General features: G+C 29.9%; 2 protein-coding genes across 5 annotated transcripts; one reads left to right on the top strand and one right to left on the bottom strand.

Annotated features, from left to right (window-relative positions):
• Positions 1–889: 889 nt before the first annotated feature.
• On the top strand, positions 890–22,087 carry LOC116774630 (protein phosphatase PP2A 55 kDa regulatory subunit). 4 transcript variants are annotated; one of them, XM_032667322.2, is made up of 12 exons: positions 890–1,049; positions 8,560–8,729; positions 11,729–11,883; positions 12,452–12,652; positions 13,743–13,879; positions 15,321–15,495; positions 16,412–16,475; positions 16,844–16,991; positions 17,271–17,349; positions 17,653–17,780; positions 18,061–18,205; positions 19,321–22,087. In XM_032667322.2, the coding sequence occupies exons 2-12, from the start codon at positions 8,594–8,596 to the stop codon at positions 19,444–19,446; spliced, it is 1,494 nt and encodes a 497-aa protein (XP_032523213.1). In that variant the 5' UTR covers positions 890–1,049; positions 8,560–8,593; the 3' UTR covers positions 19,447–22,087. The 4 variants fall into 4 exon arrangements, with proteins under 4 accessions (XP_032523213.1, XP_032523216.1, XP_032523214.1 ...); XM_032667325.2 differs by lacking the exons at positions 890–1,049; positions 8,560–8,729 and adding an exon at positions 9,300–9,496; XM_032667323.2 differs by lacking the exons at positions 890–1,049; positions 8,560–8,729 and adding an exon at positions 9,300–9,590.
• LOC116774631 (cytochrome b-c1 complex subunit 6, mitochondrial-like) lies at positions 5,988–8,924 on the bottom strand. Its single transcript, XM_032667326.2, has 3 exons — positions 8,803–8,924; positions 6,865–6,910; positions 5,988–6,472 (listed from the first exon to the last, which is right to left on the bottom strand). The coding sequence occupies exons 1-3, from the start codon at positions 8,824–8,826 to the stop codon at positions 6,312–6,314; spliced, it is 231 nt and encodes a 76-aa protein (XP_032523217.1). The 5' UTR covers positions 8,827–8,924; the 3' UTR covers positions 5,988–6,311.
• Positions 22,088–22,263: the final 176 nt, after the last annotated feature.

Genomic DNA, 22,263 nt, shown 5'->3' with positions numbered 1-22,263 from the left:
ATTTTTTTTTCGGCAAGTTGAATACGGAAAGACTTGTACGAATTGTCATTTATTTGGAATTTAACCATTTTGCATAAGGTTATAAATATCTTTATAAAAAAGGTTTCTTTAACCATCATTATTATATAAATGGAAAATAAAAATCTTACATTTTCAAAATCGATATTACAAAATCGGAAAAACTAAAAAATCAAAGACGTTTGGACTAGTCTATTTCTTTCAGTTATTTAGACTGGTTTTTATATAAACGCGTAGTAAATCCGAAAAATATTACTTTTATTTCAATTAATACTCTCAAAAATTTTAGATCTCATAGCTGTATAGTTACACAATTTTCCATACATTTCCGAAAATGTATTTAAGTATGCATGTTCATGAAAAATAAAATTATGCGATGCTTAGAAATACGGGGTACGAATTATATAAAAAAAAAAATTAAAAACAACCCGCCTATGAAGGGAAGCAAGCAAAACATTATACTTATGAAAATACTATTTAATTTTATTGAATATTTATTCCTTTTATTATTAAAGTAATTTTAATTAAATTTTTATTTTAACTGAAGATTTTTCTTCAGCCATCTAAGACTATTTGATTTATTCTATCAACATTTGATTTTAGATTAAATTAAATTAATAAATAGTGCAAATAATATAATATTAACTGGCATATTATATAAGTCACAAAGCAACGGCTACAAATTACAATAACTTCAAAATATTCCGATTATCGATTATAAAGTGTCAAATCGATGATTTATATTAGAAATCTTTAAATGTTATACATTTTTATAGTAAACTATTTCATCGGTTACCGAAACCAACACTAGATGTCGCTTGAAACAATGAAGATAACGTTCAATAGCCTTCGCAGATGTTCGCGGTCGAATGTACAATGTTTAGTGTTTACATGCACTTAGTTATGACATTCGTCGTGAAAGCACGCCGCGTACTGTTTGTGAACTCTGTTTGAAATGTGTGTTTGAAATATACGTCGGCTTACTTTTTTTTTTGTGACTTTCTGCTTTGAATTCCGATTAGTGATTATTGGTGAGTTTATTTGTTTTGTAGTTTTTGTTTAATGTAGGACATAATCTGAAACGAGAATGCAATAAATACAGATTGTATTCTAAATTATATGGACTGCTCGAAAGTAATGATAATATTAACCAGTTCAGATATGCTAATTATATTAAATTATAATGGCATAAAGCTATATAAAATACGTTTAAATGCGTAGAGGGAATAAATTTTCATGTTATAATTATAAACGGTAAATTAAAAATTTACAAAAGTTATATATGTATATACTTAGTAGTAATTATACATTATATATAATTTCTTTGGTAATATCAAAATAACCTACAATACATCCCCCTTGTTTTAAATCCTGACATTAAAACTTACAATAAGTGATTTAAAAATAAATGTGTTTTACCTCGAATAACCTCGAATAATCAGTTTTTGGAATTTCGAAGGTGTGCAGTAAAAGTTGAGCAAGTATTGGTATTCATTAAAATGTTATGATTTTATACAAAAATATAGAATACCTTGAATAATTATAACACATAAGAAATAATAAATAAATGAAAATATTATATCAGAGACTTTTGCTTGACTTAAGTTATATCCTTGTAGAGTGTTAATTTATTAGAAAATTAAAAAAATACATATCTTGTATTAGCTCGATACGTTGGTATTGTCCTACGTAAGTAAACACGGTCGCCTTGAATAAAGGTCGTAGACAAAAATTAATATTTTGCTTCCCATTTACAAAGTAAACCATTGATTTATTGTCTTTGACACAGAAAACCAATAAAAATGCGAATTATTGTTGACTAATAAGTTCTAACTTAACGACGTAGTTTACATGTTTGAGTAAAGGCCTCACTCAATTCATAAAATGACGTTTGGAAATTATTCTCCTTTTTAATTCACTTGTTTTTATTTGAGAAGAATTCAAAAAACTATTATGAGAATAATATAACAACACGTACTCGTCTGTTTTGAAATTACGAAAAGGGGACAGTTTAAAATAAAATGCTTGTAAATCTTTATAAATAAAATAAGGCCAATTATAAAACCGCTATCGTTGTAAATTAAGATCATTATGAAAACCGGATTAATGTTATAAATTTTATATACGTCAATTACAAATTCAAGCACTAGCATATGGTAATTTTATTTAATTTAATGTAATTGAAATATATATTTTTTTGTTTGGTAATAAGCGAAATAAGCAAGTAATTTATGGTAACACAAGATATTCGTTTCATTTTTCTATATATCAAACTATAAAAGTGGCGTCTGACTTTAACTATCCCGGTTTAAAATGCAGTACAATGTAGGTCAAGATTATATGAGTCACTGACATTGATCGTGAGACCTTTGCACCTATTATCGATATTAAAATATATCAAATGTTATTTTATTTTAGTAAATTTAATTTCCTTTGATATAATACTAATGCCTTTTCGGATTTACTACGTGATCACGGGCAGACGAGATGCATGGTTGATGAAAAGTAACCGAAACGTCGGGATTGTGTAGTTTAAATTAATAAAAATTCGCGTAGTAAATCCGAAAATGTGTTGGTTTTATTTAGACGACTCGTGAAAGTCTTAGGTTCCTTTTGATGTACCCAAAATTACTAATTATATGACTTAGTGTTTAGTAACATATTATACGTTATAGGAATCTTTGAAAATTCGTCTGTTGTATATTAATAAGTAATAATAATATTACGTGGTGTATGAATTCAATTTGTACGATGAAAACTCAATAATTCTCTGTTATAAATGGAGTCGATGTATAAATTAATTCAATATCCACATACTGTTTTATATTCATTATTTAGTAGATTTCATTAAATTTCTTATATTATTATTAAACCGTAATTCTTTTTTGTGAATATTTTGTATTTTTCTATGTATTTTGTCTATAAGTAAATAATCTGTTATCAGAATTTATCTAGACAATTTCAATCGAGCTCCGTCTTTCTAAATAGGTTACATAGTCTATAAGGAAGACATAATTGTCATCGGAAGATATCGCATTTTTATAGTTTCCGTAATACTAATCCAATAAAGAACGTGACAAAAATATTACCAATAGCTAATCATCTCTATATCTTCATAGTTTTCCCGTGATATAGGAAATGATAGTTATAACTAGTTATAACTCAATAAGAATATCCTACGGTAAAACCTCCATGGAATTTTACTACACGATATAAAGCAAGTCTAGAAATACTTTTTCTTAAGTTATAATTAAAAAATATAACATATTTCAGATGTCATGAAATTGTTTCCAATCTTTTATTCAACTCGATACGTAAACATTTAGAAAATTATGTTTTTAAGACATAAGTAAAGCAGTTTTAGTTGATAGTTCCTATATTTATAGCTCACACAAAGTTTTCGTCGATACACTATCTCCGCTGTTTTAACAATTTTTCATTCATAAAAAGTATTTAAATAAGTTATAGGAACGGGAAACGCTTCGTATGTCGTGTGACGGTACATACTCGGACTAAACACACTGAAGGGGGAAATGTTTTTTTAATCTGTATTATTATTTTATTATAATATTTTAATTGATATTCTATGAACGCTCACCCGTGACTTTGTTTAGAAATGATTGTTTTATCCATTTCCTTAGTTCTTCAGCCTTCCGTAATACCTTCGACCTTAATGAAGTATTAAAACTAAACGCTCTAATATCCTTTTATAATGGTCATCATAAAAGATTTACCTAACAACAATTACTTACAATCTACGAAAGTTATTGCTTTAAAAAACTACAACCAAAAAAAAAAAATGTGCTCTCCAAATCAGGAATTAAAGTAAAAAATTAATAAGTTAGGTTAAGATTTCCCATAAGTATTATAATATAGTTAGGTTAATTTATTGATTGATTTAGGCTAGAATGATACTTTTATTATTTAAAAAAAATGAATCGAATTCAGTATTAAAAACATTTAAATATTATAACATTTAAATATTAAACATTTAAATATTTTCTTAACATGTGTATTTAAAGAATCATTTTATATTATTGTTATCTGAACAAATGTAAATTGTTTTGATTTGTCGCAGTTTCTCAATACCGACATATCATTAGTTGCTTTGTAACTTGGACGCCTACAAATCGTGATCTACTCCGACGACTACGTCGATAACCTTGAATTAGGATTTATTAATCACACCACATATCGATAGAATAGTTGTGGATTGTGGACTAAGGTTGTGCATTTATTATCTGTGATATTAGATTTTTTATCTGTTAGGTTTACGATCATGAAGAAATATAAAGATTTTATATACAGATATTAAAATTAATCTGTTCGTCAAATTTTAATTTCATTGTAACAAAACCGCAAAAAAAAAAATATTTATGTCAATAATAAATTAAAAAGATAAAAAAGAAATCAAAACAATAATCTTTTAATAGTATCATTATTTTTTTATCTTCACATTTCCATCGCCACTTGAATTGAATTTATTTTAAAATTGCATTAATATTGTCTTTTAAATATACGCAATTGTTTTTTTTTAATCTAGAATGTTCCTCAAATTACAAACTAAGTATAAAATTATTATTATCACGACCAATATATCCAAAATGCATATTTATTAAATAACAATATATAGTTTTGACATATAGAAAGTATTTTAGTATCGTTTTGCTTTTTCTCGGCTGTATCCAGTGGTTTATTTTTAGTCTTTTTATTGTTTAGCAGACTGTAAGCCGCTTGGGGTTGATAATTATTCAGCTTGACGTATTTTTGCTTCTAAATGAGCTGGCTTCAGTTTAATGCGGCTTAAAGCTAATTATATAAAAATTCTTCTTACTGTATATATTTGATGTTATCTTGACTAATATTTCCGGTTTATAAATTGTGTTTTCATAGCTTTGTTATCAATTAATTTTATATATTCTTTAAAATTAACAAAGTCTGTATGGCAATCGGTAATAAGATTTTCTATAATATACTTCAACACGATCAACTTTTACCGAATATAAATAAGGCATTAGACAGTTCACCTATTAGGGTTAACTACGAACCCTAGTTCTTTGTACGGAGTATTTATAACAACATTGAAACGACCTTTATATTGGCGAACCAATATCGTACTAAAAGTACCTTTTAAAGTGTTCACAGATAACATATCATAGGTAACCGTACGAATATATATTTTCCATTAAACTTTTTATTATTCTTATCAATTCTCAGTAAGATTTGTCAAATGTGCCACCGACCTCTTATAAATCAATTAAGCTATAATGACGCGTTTCAGAAATGTAGGTCACGTTTAATATAGATACGATTTGTATTAAGGAAAAGTAATTCAATCCGTCAAACTATGATAATTAACTGTCAATGTCATTTGTTGTCACTTAGGATACACACGTGACAATCTTTTGTCTTGTTTTAGTTATTCAGCCTTGCTTCATAAATATTCGCAAAGTCAAATATGTACCTTTGTTATTTTATAGTTTCAAGAAGTACTCTACTTCTTTAAAATAAATTAATAAATAATAAAAATTATCTTGTTTATATAAAACCGTATCAATACTACTTAGTATTAGTATATAAAATTTTGAAAAGTTTTTTATGTCAATTTTCAATACAATGAAGATTTCCTATCAGATATATATTCTTACTAAATTAATGTAATTAAATCAAATCATGTAATTCAAATAGCAAAACCTAATATGTGCAGTGCCACTGTTATAAGTAAAGTTAAAAACATAGCCTAGGCATTTATTTAAAATAATAGTACGAAGTATTACTATCTAATAATATTTATTATATTTTCAATTGTTAATAGTTAAAACACGATTATATACTTTACAAAACGTTCGTCTATTGACTATTCTTTAAATAACTCGTCAGCTTATTTACTGCGGTAGTGTGCATGTAATTTAATTAATTGCTTGACGCCATTATTTAATAAAATACTTAGGTACATTTAAAAGCGGAACACGGTTACAAATTATATATTACAAAAAAGTGATAAGACATTATACTAATAAAACCAACAACGCCGGCGACGAAACGAGATAACTTTTCAATTTGTGACGTGTCTTTAAAAATATATAAGCTACTAAATATACAAACTGAAAATAATATTTTAATTACTCGTAAGTTGTTATTAAAAACATGTTACAATTAATAACTATTAAATATTTAATCAGTACTGTCATTTATGACACAAAAAGAAATGGCGGAAGTGTCCTTGAAAAATATCACAGTTGCCTAAATAGGCATTAATATTTGGAATAAATAAAACGACAATGTTTACAATTTTATTTAAACTCCTTAAATGCCTTATCGCCGACACAGTGGTCCAATGCCTCGAGCAGGTCAATGACCTCTTGACTGCATGTTTCTGCGGTATAAGTTTTTGAAGTAACACGCTTCTCACAGGCCTTTAGTAATTCATACATTTTCTTTGATTGACAATCTCCTGTAATTTAATGCATTTTGTTGAATGCAATTATCCCACGTGACTCTTGATGATACAAGGATTTATAAGAACGAACCAGTCTAGCATCAGGGATTCATTAAAATAGCCGTTAAAAGGAATGAAAAAAAAAAATCTCACTTATTGTTAGTAAAAATTGGAAGATACTGTCTCTTAAATGTTTAAAACTTGAGAAATAATATCTTTAAGCGATAAAATAAAGAAAATAGTGTGTGACTAACAAGATTTTTTATGGCAATTTATTTGAATGAATATTAAAATAAAAACTTTTTCGTATGCAAATTTTTATACACTATAGATGGCTTTGTTTTAAAATAGGTCTGTAAATATATTATTGCGGTAAATAAAGGACATATCGTGATAAGATAACATACTTTCCATGCAAATCGCTCTTTGTTTGGTCAGCTGATCGGGTGAATTCTGAAACAGTGAAATAATTTGTCAAAAAAAATTCTCATTAAAATGAGTTTGTATTCAGTGGGACCACGCCGCTTGGATGGCGGCAAAAACATGTCATTTTTCTTTTTTAATACTTTATCAAAAACACGACATAATTTATCTATATGCTTCTAACTCAATTGAAAAAGGATATCTTCTAAATAATGCGATTAAATATAAATGAAAAGACATTTTCAGACTTTCTGTTATATTCGTAACTTTCAAATTGACAGCCAATCAGATGCACGCGTCGCTTACAATAGCTGCACCGAATCGCATGAAATCGGTATAAATCGGTTTCCATTGAGTCCATTTGTTCTCAGACTCGGACGTAATTAAAACGAGACGGACATATAATAAAATTAATTGCTATAGTTTATTAAACCAATCAATTTCTTTCAAATAATTTTCGGCAGCCATTTTACCCTAAATATTTTAAATCATACATTTTAAGAATACATTAACGAAATGTTATAATTTTATTCTGTCTTCTATTTAATGAATATTGACCTTTTATAATAATTTATTTTATATACAACTGATAGAGGTTTGTAGGTCTTAAAGGCCTATTGCAGTTAAGTTACCTACATCATATATGTGGCGGTATGGGCAAATAAAAGCTTTGTAGCTATTACACGGTTGCAATGACTTAGAACGCCGGAAGTTATTCAAATTCCATAATTCCTCGTCTTCTCATAATCTAGTGATAACACCCCATGATTGATTTCTAGATAACAAATATAAAAAACGTCAAGCTTGTGATTCAATCCAATATCGATAAATTTGTTTCTTTGATTAGCAATTACAATTTTATGATAATTATTGTTTATACAAACTGATACTTCTCCTAGCACATACTATCTTATACTTGCCTGATTGTAATAAAGATCACTAAAAAAATATGATTCTATAGACTATGAACAGTTACATATTCAGTTAGTTTAATATTATGAACTGCTTTTCACTTACAATAATTATATTGGCTGCATAAATAAAGCATGTGCTCCCATCGAACATTTATTCAAATTATTAAAAACAATCGTTCATATAGCCTCTATAACGCCACATCACGTGATTAAAATTATAATTGGAATGCGTCCTTCGAAATAATGCCATCTCTCGGCAAATTTCCTCACTAAATATAACAAGTTGATTAAATTTTAAAACTTAAATGTAGATAAACGGTATTTAAAGATAATATATTAAAAAAAAATCATATGTTTTATAAGCATCTACTAGTAATTTAAATATTAATAGATAACAATAGGCATAAATAACCTGTTAATTTGAAATAAGTACTGCAGACCACACAGCTATTGAATATGTCGTTACTTTATACAAGTAGGGCCGTAAGGCGTAATGGTAAATCACATATATTTGTATTACGTCACCATTACTTAAGTTGCGTTGATAATAAAAATTATCATTGGTTTACAGATGGATATATAATAAAACATGATTTTTCTGTCACATTGTAATCTAAAAGTATGAATCTTAAAAATATCGAATATAAATGAACAAATATTTTCCTTGTATAAGTACTGTGTGTTATTGAATATTTTGAATTTAATTTCTTTAAATAAACAAGAAATATGGAACAATCATTTTAATAATTTGTAAAATTATCATAGGTACGCCATACTGTGTCTATGTCATGGTGTAATTATGGCGACTACAGCCATGGTGGTGTCTCCGTTAGCGTCTCAACCTTCACCAAAAAATAAACGCCGTCTCTTCGCTGAAGCGAGACAAAACAGCTTACAAAAACTAAGCGTTATATTCGATCACGGGAATAAAAATGGTAAGTAGTAGCTTTTGTTTACTTTTTTAAATAGGGTAAATAATATGTCTCTATGATTATTAGTTTCTCTCACCTTATCAAATAGCGGTGTAGCCATTTACGAGTTTGTATAACAAATACACTAAACGCCATTCAAGACTCGTAAGCATAGAAAATTTGAAAATTTAAATCTAACAGCCATGTAACGTTGGCAACGTCCAGTCATTTTTTTTAATCTGTAAGCTAAATTAATCTGTAAAAAAATATATAATAAATTTTACATTACATTTTTAATTATATGATACTCATCCTAATATATTGTTTAATAATAAATAATTCATATTAATTTAATGAGTATTGTTACTTTTGAACAAATATCACGAACAAGTTTCGTTTCGTTCACGAAGTCTGCAGGTATCCTACGCGATAAATGAATAAGTGTCAACTCCTTGTGTATTAATAATATATACAATCTTAAAAAATACGTGGTATATTAAAAGATACGAAATAATCTCTGTTAAAAAGAATTACAATAAATATAACTGCGTAATAAAACATGGAAGAATAAGTAGAAATTTTAAATTTTAATGTGGCAACACTGAACTCTGCAGTAATTATGCATTTCTGAATTTTCTGAGCGCCATTGCTTTTTACCGATGTAACGCTGAAATGATTTTAATCAGTTTTCATCGGCTATTCTGTGTAATGTTTTAGGAAATTACTGAAGTGATTGTGTACTTAAACTATTAAACTTCTTATAGTTTTTGTGCTGGGCTTTGTCATGGCCGGTAAGTGCTGACTTTTAGCGCCCGCTAGACAAGGGCGAAATCGGAATCGGAAATCGAAATAAGTCGAAGATGTTTTATCGTTCGAACTCCGACGGTAAATGCAATGTTCTTGTACTTAGTGTGGTTTGTAGTTAATAGTGTTTACGTATTGTGACGATATTTATTTGAGTGGGAAGTGTTTGGTTATTGTATAGCCGATAGTTCTAACAATTTGTATTTATTTCATTCTTACGCTAAAGTATGTAGTAAAGAAAGGTTCTCTCAATTGATTGGTGGTTATAACGTCCACTGTTCAGTGGTCTACAATTGCGTAAAATCACAATTGTTTGTACGATCAGATGACTGTATTTGTTGATCTCTTCGCGAAGGTCATATAGTCAACAGATTTTCGCTATTAACATTAACACAGTTCGGTGCGGATTAATTTTAACGCGTTAGTTGAAGGATCCCATAAAAGATGAGGTTACAGACAGGTGAGCGTTCCTTTTTTTTTGTATACCCACAAATGAAACCTGTTTCTGATTATTGCACTTAAAGTATATTAAGATCGCAAAGAGATTCGTACAATGCTATGTGAGTGACATTTTTACTATATCGATACAGTCACTGTAATATGATTTAGTATTGATAATAATATTACTGTTTGTTTATGGATTCGCAGTTCAGATTAAGGTCATATGAGACAAGTTTGCATAATACAAACAATTTCTTTAAACAATATGTTGTACTGTCCTTACGTTTGTGGAAAATTTTTATTTGATGAACCAAGCTGGACTGGCTAGAAGTGTTGGTTAAAGAATATTATAATATACATGTGTATTATAATTACACAAAATTTAAATATCAACTTTGAATCACATTAAGTCTTAAAATATTTTGACAAATCGTGCCATGGATTCTATCATATGCTTCTTATTCTTTTCAATTTTCTATTATGTTATATTAAATACGTTCAAATGTATCGGCCTAATTTAGTTCAGTACCCCTAAGCTACTCATCCAATCTATTTTATAAGCCACCACTAGTGATTTGCTAGACTATTATATCTAGAAATTTCCCTCTATTTTCATAAATACTTTTCATATTTATCTATAGTAAATATGAATAATTTTTATTTATAATGCTACTAAAGTACAACACTAAGTGGTCTAATTGTTTATCACGATGGTATATTAAATTACTTTGAACTATTCAGTGGCATTGTGTATTCTGGTTACTAAACCAGTTTGAACCGCTATTGTCTTTCTAGAATCCACACATTAGTGTCCATGAATTCAACTTTTTGTCATATATATGTTTGTTGATGTTAAAATATGTTGAAAAAGAAAGATTTACTATTGCTATCAAGGAATCGAGACAATTCAAGCAATTTGCATCATATATGCTATATACATCGGGACTCGGTGTATGATTGTATGTACATAGTTAACTATATTTTTAATTTAATTTAACACTACATGATCTGATCAATTGGGAGAGTCTTTAATATCTTCATATTGTAAGTAGACACATTATATTTTAAAGTACATTGCATTTACAAGTTCCTATTTCTATTTTAATGCTTAGTACTAACATGTCATTGCTTGATTTTCAAACAATATGTAACTTATACTATTAATGTATCGTCTTTTGTTAAGAATTTAATTAATTTTACTTTCCAACTAACGTTTTTGTTTGTTAAGAAAATGTAGGAAACATTTTTGTCTAATTTTCAGGTCTTATATGATTAATTTCTACTAAAACACGTGTTATATTGACTATAAAGCTATATTTTATTATTGTTGTTATAAATATATTACAGTATTATGTAATATTTATACATATATAAACCTACAATTGAATAAATCTGTCGGTATGCCTATTAAAATCCTCATAACTGTTGGATAGAACCATCTTGCGTAATTTAAATTTATTATGTAGATATATAAGAAAATTTTATCACTATTGGAACATAATTAAATGTAAATTTATATTTTTCACCCATATATTAATTTGGTACATGTATTTATTATCAAATGTTCAAAATTTTACATATTTAATGTATTTTATTCAAGAATACAATGATTAAAATTGTTTTACAAAAATATTACTAATACTTGTTATACATAGGGAGTTAGAGATTTATCCAATCTGAAAGTTATTTTATAAATTAATTCAGATGTAGTCATTTAGAGCTTAGAACGAAATAAAATTGGTATAGTCTTAAGGCTGTATGACGATATATTCTTCCAGGCAATGGTGGTGAAACTACATGGTGTTTTAGTCAGGTGAAGGGTACTCTGGAAGACGATGTCACCGAGGCCGACCTGATCTCATGTGTGGAGTTCAATCATGATGGAGAGCTTCTAGCTACGGGGGATAAAGGTGGCAGAGTTGTCATATTTCAAGTAAGACTATTAATACATACTATGTTAGAATTAGTGCACGTCTGTATGTTACTATGGTAAAGCTACTGGTTGTATTATAAAGAATCAATTTTGGTACATTTGAATCTAGCTCAATAATATTTTTATTTTAATAATATGAATAGTAATATCAAAATTGTATTGTTAAAAATACATATATATATATATATTAATAGTATTAACGGTATGTTTGTTTAATGTATTTGCTTAGAAGGATCTGGTTGAACTGGAAAGGAAAACAGCTGATTATCTTGTGATAGTCATATAAGCTTTGGGGTTCAGCCCTTATTATACTTAAGCCTCTTAAATATTTATACAACTTTTTATCTTATCTACATATATATATATATATATATATATATAAATCTTGTATTTATTTATTTTTTTGTTTACATCAATATAAAAATCCCTTTAGATAAATCTGACATTATCTGTAATTTTATTAACAATCCTGTGTGTTTGAATAAAATATAATATATGTGGGTGTTCTCAAAGCTCTTTTAATGAAGATCTCAGTAATTTAATAAAACAAATTTAATTTATCTTGCAGAGAGACCCAGCATCTAAGCAATGTGTGCCCAAAAAAGGTGAATACAATGTGTATTCAACGTTCCAATCCCACGAGCCAGAGTTTGATTATCTCAAGTCCTTAGAAATAGAAGAAAAAATTAATAAAATAAGATGGCTGAAGAGAAAGAATCAGGCGCACTTCCTATTGTCAACAAACGACAAAACTATCAAGCTGTGGAAGGTATGTGTGTCATACAGATGTTCCAAGAAAATACACAGAAATATATGTTATAAGTCTTATTGCTAAGTTCATACATTCTGTATAATAAATACATATTATAAAACGAAGTCCATCGCCGCGTCTGTCTGTCTGTCTGTTCGCGATAAACGGAAAAACTACTGCACCGATTATCCAAACAGTTATCACCACTCGATAGCGTGATCGAGGAAGGTTTTAGTATATAATTTGTTTAGATTTTATATTTACCTGTGTGTACATTAACAATATTTGTTGAAGATGTTGAGAAAACATAAGCCGTCTGAGAGCTTTTAACGAAAACTCTGCCTTAATTCTTTGTCCGCTGTGGCATGTCTATACCTCAAGAATAATATACTATATCCATTTTACAACTTTTAAAAGTTGGCATTCCTAAAGCGTTTATTGGAAAGCTATTTACATAAATACGGTGTTAAGTCTTATCAAAATAAATTACTTCGTTTTCAAGCCTACATCAGTATCTGTAAATTTAAATCATTTAAATCGGGCTAACCATTTGAAAGTTATCATAATATAAGTTTAATAATAATTCTTAAAATTAAATAGGTTATTTTATATTTTTTGTACCTAGTACCTAGTTTGTTTTATATAACCTGCCTCCTTACAACCAGTTTTTATTAAACTACACACAGACAGTTGTTATTTACGTACCACATTGATACTATCATATGGGAATATTTATGAGTAATACTGGAAACTATCTGTATATAGTATTATTAGGTTGTTGAATTTGATTACAAGTACCTGTATTCCTTAACATATTTTTTTTCTGCTCTGTACATATTATATATTAATTAATGTAAGAAATTGTGAACAGAAAATGTGCTCTTGATTTTAATTAACTTATTTAATACATATGATATGTTTAAAATTGTTAAAATTATATTGATTGATTCATGAACATTTATTCTATATGAAAACATTATTAAGTATGTGGTGTACTGGGCGATGTTGTCACACGATTAGAGCGATAAATATGGAAAATAGTTGAGAGTATATACATGATGCTCTAGTAGTAATTAATAAGTAACAAGGTTCACCCTATATATTACAGGTATCAGAGCGTGACAAGCGAGTGACTGGTTACAACACGCGTGAAGAAGGAGGCCGGCCGAGGGATCCGGCTAGGGTCACCTCACTCAGGGTACCCACGGTCAGGCCAGCGGATCTCATGGTGGAGGCTTCGCCTAGGTACATAATAATCTTGATATTGGATATCAATAGGAGGGATGTTTTCTCCGAGTACCATACAATTAAATTTTATATATATTGGTAGGAGGGATTGTCCCCTGGTACCATGGAAATAAATTATTGATTAACTTAAAATCTCAGTATCTATCTAAGTTTTAAATCTATCTAAAAGTTACAAAATGAACACAGACTATAGTGGTCTAGAGAAGTCTCTGTAACCAATATAAAATATATATACATCGCTAAATCCATGAATCTATATAAATATATCAATTGACACTTACTTCACCAGTTCACGTTAACGTAATAACTTATCGTGAGTGTTTACTTTTGATACAGTGAATTTAATTAAACCTCACATATATCTAAACACTTCACATCACTATCATGATTTTTCTCATCAATTATTTGATATATAATAAAGATTATAGGATATTGCGTCTTATGTTATATTGTATTTGGTTCATTTTTTCATACATATATATATGATATATGATTATAAAGCAAGCCAAGTATTAAGTAAATATTAAAGTTGCTCTCTATTGTTCTATATTAAATGTTAATTGCTAAATTTCATTAATAATGAAATAGGAATCTAATGTATTTTGGAATATATATGAATATTAATATGTTTGTTATGTCTTACCATTGGGCAAGTGCTGCTTAGTCACCGGATCCTCTGCTAAAACAGCCCCAATTGATACCCAGTGCCAGCACACTCATATATGTATAATAAACTTTTATCATTAAGTGACCTCCAATGTGTGATAGCGTCGACCACTATTGTTTCTTAGTGTGAGTTTTAATTTTAAATATATTATAAGGCAACTTTGGTTTTGAAACTCCTCCGGTTGTTGAGAATGTAGTTTGTTTAGTGAAAAGTTTCTACCTCTATTTTAAAGTTTATTGGACAAATTTTGGACGTAAGATATAACACAGTTAAAGTTTATATAAAGTGAATTAAATATATATATTTTTTATTAAAAGGTATTAGGAAAACTTTAAATTACCTAAATTAAACATTACAACCACTAATATTTTTCATATAATACATCAATCCGTAAAGGTTACTGTGTGCATCGCCACTGAACATCAAACATAATGACATTCATATTCTACTATTGAACTTGAAATAATCAATTATTAGTATAAAGAAATAAATGAAAAAAGAATTGTTATATATAAGTAATATATGTAAGTTTCCTATCTTAATACTGAACCTTAATTTGTATTTAACCTTTACAATAGACTCATTCAACCCAGTTGAACAATCTTAGCATACCACAACTATTATTAATAAGGAAAAATATATAATAAAAGATATGTAACTCAGTTTAAAACAGTTTTTTAAACTTTTTGTATTTGTAAAACAAATATTTGTCAATATGTGTGAACATTAATTATTTGATTTCTGTATTAAGATATTATTTTTTGTTCCCAGGAGGATATTCGCTAACGCGCACACATACCACATTAATTCAATATCACTGAACTCGGATCAGGAGACATACTTGTCAGCTGATGACCTCCGGATCAACCTGTGGCACCTGGAGATCACGGACCAGAGCTTCAACATAGTGGACATAAAGCCTGCTAATATGGAGGAACTCACCGAGGTAGAATATTACGCCTATGTATATATGAATACTTAAGAGTAACATATATTTTGAGACTGAATTATTAATATGAAGCTGGGTGTTGGAATGGTAGTTATATTTTTATGTATTATACTGTATATTCTACTGTATGTGTGTGTGTCGTAACTCCTAAAATTCTGGACCGATTTGAATATATTTTTTGATATGCTTTTGAGTGGCGCCTAGATGGTTTAGATTCACAAATCAGGCCGTGAGATGGCGCTGCAGTGTCTAAGTTATTTAAAGTGAAAAAGCTGCAACACAGGTTGTAATACTGATATACGAACTGTATAAACTGTCTTAACACAGTTTGTACTTTCCGTTCTGAGCGCAACTTTGATGTTCACGCGGACGGAGTTGTTGGCAAAAACTAGTGTTCATATAAAATGTATATGATATATAATTCAACAATGTTCAGTGGCTGGCGTGTCAGAGACCAACAAAAATAAACCCGAATACATTAAAATTGATATTATTTTAAATCTTGACAATCTGTTACCATTTCAATTAGTACGATTGATTTTTTTGTTTAAACCATGCAAATATTGTAGCTTTTTAATTTTTATCAAGGCTATATTATTATATACTTCAAAATGATAGCAAATGTAGGTAGAAAAATGTAAAATAATAAATAGTGCGTGGAGGCCCTCCGCTCGGAAGTAGTAAAATTTTGTAATGTGGAAATGAAAATAGGAAGCGGTAGAAATCAAAATTTAGCGAACTCATATTGTTTCTTAAGACAAACTATATAAACATTGCTTAATATTCACAATCGACCCACCCATTTACTCTCTCTATCCCCCCTCCCAGGAGCGTTGAACGTTCAACGCAACCTTGTCGGAAGTCGCATTAGAAGTTTCAATTCAATAATATTATTAATATTTTTTCTTTGCAGGTTATAACCGCAGCGGAGTTCCATCCAACTGAATGCAATCTCTTTGTATATTCTAGTAGTAAGGGTAAGTTGAAAAAATATACCACCAGACGATATAATGTTATGTTGCGCGTGTGTATTATATTATATGCCTCTCAAATAAATACTGCATATTTTTTATTAAGAATATTTTTTATTAAATTTTCCAACATTTTATCAATACTTTTACCACTAGTCTCAGTGGTCAATCGAAAAACAGACAGTTTATTCGTTCAGTTCCTCGAGACTATCAAGTATTTAAACAAAAAAAAACGAAATATGATTTGTTTTTCGAATCTAAAAAAAAAAATTATCTCCTCTATATCTCACGTGTATTGATGGTAATGACAGTAAGGATGTTTACGAGAAGTACATAGGTTAATTTATATATAATTATTAATGGTATGTAATCAGGTACAATAAGGCTGTGCGACATGCGAGCGGCGGCGCTGTGCGATCGTCACGCCAAGCTGTTTGAAGAGGAGGAGGATCCACACGCCAGGTCTTTCTTCTCGGAGATCATATCATCTATAAGTGATGTTAAGCTCAGCAATTCTGGCAGGTTGGTACACGAACATAACACACACACACACACACACGTACCTAAATTTATAAATCAGCCATGTCTGTGAAAGTTGCGTTTGATGTTGTAATTTATATTTTATGACAAAATTATAATTATTTTTTAATTTGTGATTGTTTTTTTTGTATTGATTTACAAAAACTTAAATTTAGATTTTTTTTTGGTACACCTGCAAATAGCAAGATAAAATCGTTTTGCAATCATCAGTAATGTAATGTGTATTATAGAAACTATAATGTCGAATATTTTTGTTCACAGATACATGATGTCTAGAGACTATTTAGGTTTAAAAGTATGGGATCTTAGAATGGAGACGAAACCAGTAGAAACATATCCAGTGAGTGTTAGATAGGTTCTGTGAAGTTTGATCTTTGATCACATATTGAAGATATACATGAGCGTTTTGTATTAATGAGCAATTTATATGAATGTTTTGTCTTATCAAATAAAAATTAGAACATATTGTTCCTTGCTTCAACACACTATTATTTATTTAATTAGTATCAACTCAATTTTTTCCCTTTCTGTGTATATAAGTATAATTTCAATTTATAATTATGTGAAGTTTGTTTATAATAGTATCTGAAAATTATATAATTTTTTATATCATTTATATTAATAAACGTAAATATAATTCCAGGTGCATGAGTATCTACGATCAAAACTTTGCTCACTGTACGAAAATGACTGCATCTTTGACAAGTTCGAGTGCTGTTGGAGCGGGGACGACCAGAGGCTCATGACTGGCTCATACAACGGCTTCTTTAGGTTAGTTAAATATATTATGTTTAATTTATAGCACAGTATGTTCAGTTATAGGAGCTATAATAGCTCAAATAATTATTTTTCTTGTAATATCAATTATTATATTGTATAAAATGTTTCGACCTTACATAATGTCCGTCCCCACCGCCAATGAATATGTTATATTTATCTCAAATATAAACAAACAAAATCTCTGGATCACATTAAATTTTAAGAAAGAAAGATTTGTTTTCCATGTTAACACACTAACAACATATCCAATGTACCTTCATTTCGACTATAGGATATTCGAGCGCGGTTGCGGCGCGGGCGCGGCGTCCGCTCGGCGCGGTGAGCTCACACTGGAAGCGTCACGTGACGCGGCCGCCACCAGACCGAGGCAGCCGCTCCGGGCGAGACGGGTAGCGGCCACCGCCAAGAGGAAGAAGGTCGCTACTCCCTAGCAACATAGAACTATATGAAGCTACGCCAGTGTTATGTTAAACTGCGGCCGCTCAGTTTGCGTTTCTGACAGCTGTCAGTTTGACGCAACCCGTGACTAATCGTATATTGAAACGAACGAAACGAATATATTGAAAGCGTATATTAATCGCATCCATTATGACAATTGAAAAAAAACATTCCATTCGCGTCACAAGGAAAGGGAACGGTCGTCGTAATTTTGATTTAAGAAATCTGTTGTTTTGAATCTCTTTATAAATATTTGTCCATAATTTTAACCAAAAAAATTCGTAAATTTAATTTAATTTTGCATTATTCAACAATATTAATGTTTACTACGTACTCGTAAATAAGTTAAAAGATAATCAAAATTTTAACATTAATGCTCGTCGAGTTAATGTTGCATCATTCGTTCGTTTCGATCACCTGTCAGGAAAGTAGACTTAAAGCGTCCTTCTTTGCAGTGTTATTATTGCTATTAAAACATTTATATATATATATATATATATATATATATATATTGTGTACCTTTAGTACATAAGTCACCTGTGTTAGTTCACGGTTACGTTTCCCCGCTGCCGAAAATTAAATGACGTGGTTTGCTTATAATTATGATTGAAAGGAAATACCGTTCTAACTAATTATAATGAACGAAAAAGGAATCAATTGATATTAATTTTTTTGTCATTGATACGTAATTATTAAAGTGTACTACTAACTAGGTATATGTGCAAATCTTTACCAAAAAGTCAGGGAATTTGTTATAGGGAATAGAATTTGTATGGCATATAGAAATATATTTTCAAGTTAGTTGTCATACCTTGAAGATTTATTTTATATATAGTCAGAAACAGACAATGCGGACAAAATGCACGTGATCTCACTGAAAGTGATCGCAATCACTCACGAATTTTCCTACATTTTGTTCCTTTATCTTTTGAAGCTTGATAGTTTCACTGCAGAGATATATTTAAATAATAACTACAAATAAGTAGCAGGATCTCTAACGCCCTGATATATCATTTAAAATTAGTATATATGTAAGCAATAACGAAATGGAGGAATGATATTGTTAAAGCAATATATTTTTTACGTATTTCAGGACGAGATAAGCGTAGACTGTTTGGACTTCAATAAGAAAATATTACATACGGCGTGGCATCCGCACGAGAGCATCATAGCCGTGGCGGCGACAAACAATCTTTTTATATTCCAAGACAAATTCTAGCGGAACTTAATGTAGGCCGGGGCGAGGGGACACCGCACGAGCACGACACGACTTGTCGTATGTTATAAAAGACTACGTCGGTTATATTACACGCGTTACTGAGTGATACGACCTAGTTGCTTTACACCATACGGCTAGTGTCGCGTAAAGATATCAACCTACTGCCATTTGTTTGACCATAACTAAACTATCAAAAGTATTTGTTGTATAAAAAAAAGTAACAAGGAATTGCTAATTAATAATATTGTTTAACAGAGCACTATCGGGATAAGAATTGTTGAAATATTTTGGCAGAATGTATTGTTTTAGTGCCCATTTCATGATATGATAATTAAAAGTTGTGACAAATGATAAAATAAGCTTTGTATTATATGAAACGTGAACATTGTAATGTTGATTATTACAACAGAAATATTCCATTAGAATAAATATATAGTTATAGATGAAATGTACTGAAAATAGTCCAAGAAGTATATCAGACACGAATACGTCCTCCTCGCCCTAGGCTAAATGATATTGAGATATGTGAATAATCAATATGACGTTGTCTCAAACGATATTTTTCAACATCACATTGTTACTGAGCTGCCTCGGAACACGTTTGTATGGTTGTTTATACCACCGTTCATACCAAATATACATCCACTAATCCAAGACCACAGAGAGCTCAACGGGATCGCCGCGCCTCGGGACATTCACAGCAGTCATACAACGTGTTATGCTACATAAGTTAACATACGCTTGAAACACTTAACTTTGTAAGCGTTAATTATTTATTTTGTGAGAATTTTTCTTAAGTGACCATGAGATTAGATAGATTCTAACAACAGACGCACTGGGAGTCCAAAAAAGATTGTGTTATTTGGGTCTGTTACAACACAGCCACGGTGATGTCGTCGGTTAAGTCACCAGCTCCGCCGTTATCGTTTTTTAACCAGAATGTCTAAGAAAAAAACGAATAAATGGTGTATAAGTGAATCGGATAAAGTATACGTAATCGCAACGCCTGTTTCGGGTTAATTTTTAACTTTACCCCGTGCCTTAATGAACAGTGTTCTTTGTTAATCGTCTCTTTTTTTTTTTATTTATTATGTATTTTTTTTTTGTGATTGTTTTTTTTTATTACTCCTCCTGGTTACCCACAGTTGTGATTCTGCCCTCAGTTTGAAATTCAATAAAAAGGTTTTTAAAGTCAAATCAGTGTTGCCAGATTTTGTATTGAATTCTGATTTGTATATAAATTGTATTGCAACTGGCATGTTTTATGTAGTGGGCTGTGATCGTGTGCTTTACGTGTGTGATAGAGGACCGTACAGATAACGAAAATATACGAGGGCAGAAAGGTTAATGGTCTACAGAGAACTTTATTTGTATTGTTAATTAAAAAGGCCGTTATCAAAAAGGTTTTATATGTCAGTCAAAAATAGAAGGTATAATTGTTGAAACTAACATCCAATAGGATCTGTGGCGGCCGTTAGTATATATGAAGATGAAGACAATTCGGCATACAATACTTAAAGTACATAATACCGTTTTGTGATTTTTAGTTATTCAATATATTTGTAAGGAAGCTTGGTTAATGTAAATAATGCTATGGCCTGAACAATATAAGTATAGGATACAGTCACAACATTGTATAGATATTGTAAAGCTTGGTGAAATTATGTCTCAGATTATTGAAATAGAATTTTGTAAGAATTTTTAAACGTGTTGTGTAAAAAAAAAAGGTAAAATCTGGACGTATGTTTGTTTTAATGACGTAATCGATTTGTAGTGTTGACGGAGCTATGCACTTGTTTCACAGCGGATGTTAGTAATAAAAATCGTATTTGGTCGGCATCGAATCCAAACGGTAGCAGTCGAGCGTCACTTCCATTTGTTTGTGAGTTAAACTAATTTTATGTCCGTTTATTTTAAGTTACTTTGTTTCTTACACACGGGGGCCGGTCAATTCCTCACGCGTCCTAGTGTAAGTGATCACAAACGCAGTCGGCTGATAGGTATTAGTGATAAATGTGTGATATTTATCGGAAGTTTAATGAAAAAAAAAATATTGCCTTCGCAGCTAAGTCTTGCTTTGAAAGCAACACGGAATTGACTAAGACCCCCCCATGTAAAAATGAGCTCTGTAGTATACAGGTGAGCCGTGGATGAATGAACGTATGAATAATTTAAATTTAAGTCTAGTTTATAGTTAGGCGAAAAAAACTGTGAACGCAAAACAGTGAATAAATAAAAAAAATCTAGTTTTTTTTTTCTTTTCTGCGTCGAGGGATCAACTGTGTATGCGTTGTGATAAATGAGTTGGGTGACCTCGAGCGATTGTTGACAACGAAATCATTGAAACGTTTGGTCATCGTGCCTCTGCCTTGTTGTTTTTTTTTTTATATGTATATACTATATTCACTCTTTATTTAAAACCTCCTTTGGATTTTTAATGCTGATTTTTTAAAATTATTATTAGATATCGTTATTGAAGATGTATCAAGAGATTGAACGAATTGAATCGTTAGTAGGAATATATATTTTTTTAATTGGTTATTTGTTATATAAATGTGCCATTACAAGGCGGAGGCTCGGTCGAGTTGAGTGTTGTTGTTGAATCCAAAATATTTCCTATAATATAAATTTTTATATCTGATTAACTGTTTCATTTTGATTATTCCCAGTGTAATTTATTGTTTAACATTCTAGTGACTGAAAAGTTATGGCTCTGTATAAAATTACAAAAAAAGCGTGTATTAGATATCATGGGAGAGCTTAAGTAATTAAAAATCTGGATGTTATAAACCCAAATGAAATAAATACGAACAAATA

This window comes from Danaus plexippus, chromosome 23, assembly GCF_018135715.1.
Source record: "Danaus plexippus chromosome 23, MEX_DaPlex, whole genome shotgun sequence".
Classification (NCBI taxonomy): domain Eukaryota; kingdom Metazoa; phylum Arthropoda; class Insecta; order Lepidoptera; family Nymphalidae; genus Danaus; species Danaus plexippus.
The sequence above is the reverse complement of the archived record's forward strand: the minus strand, read 5'-3'. Positions and strand labels throughout refer to the sequence as shown.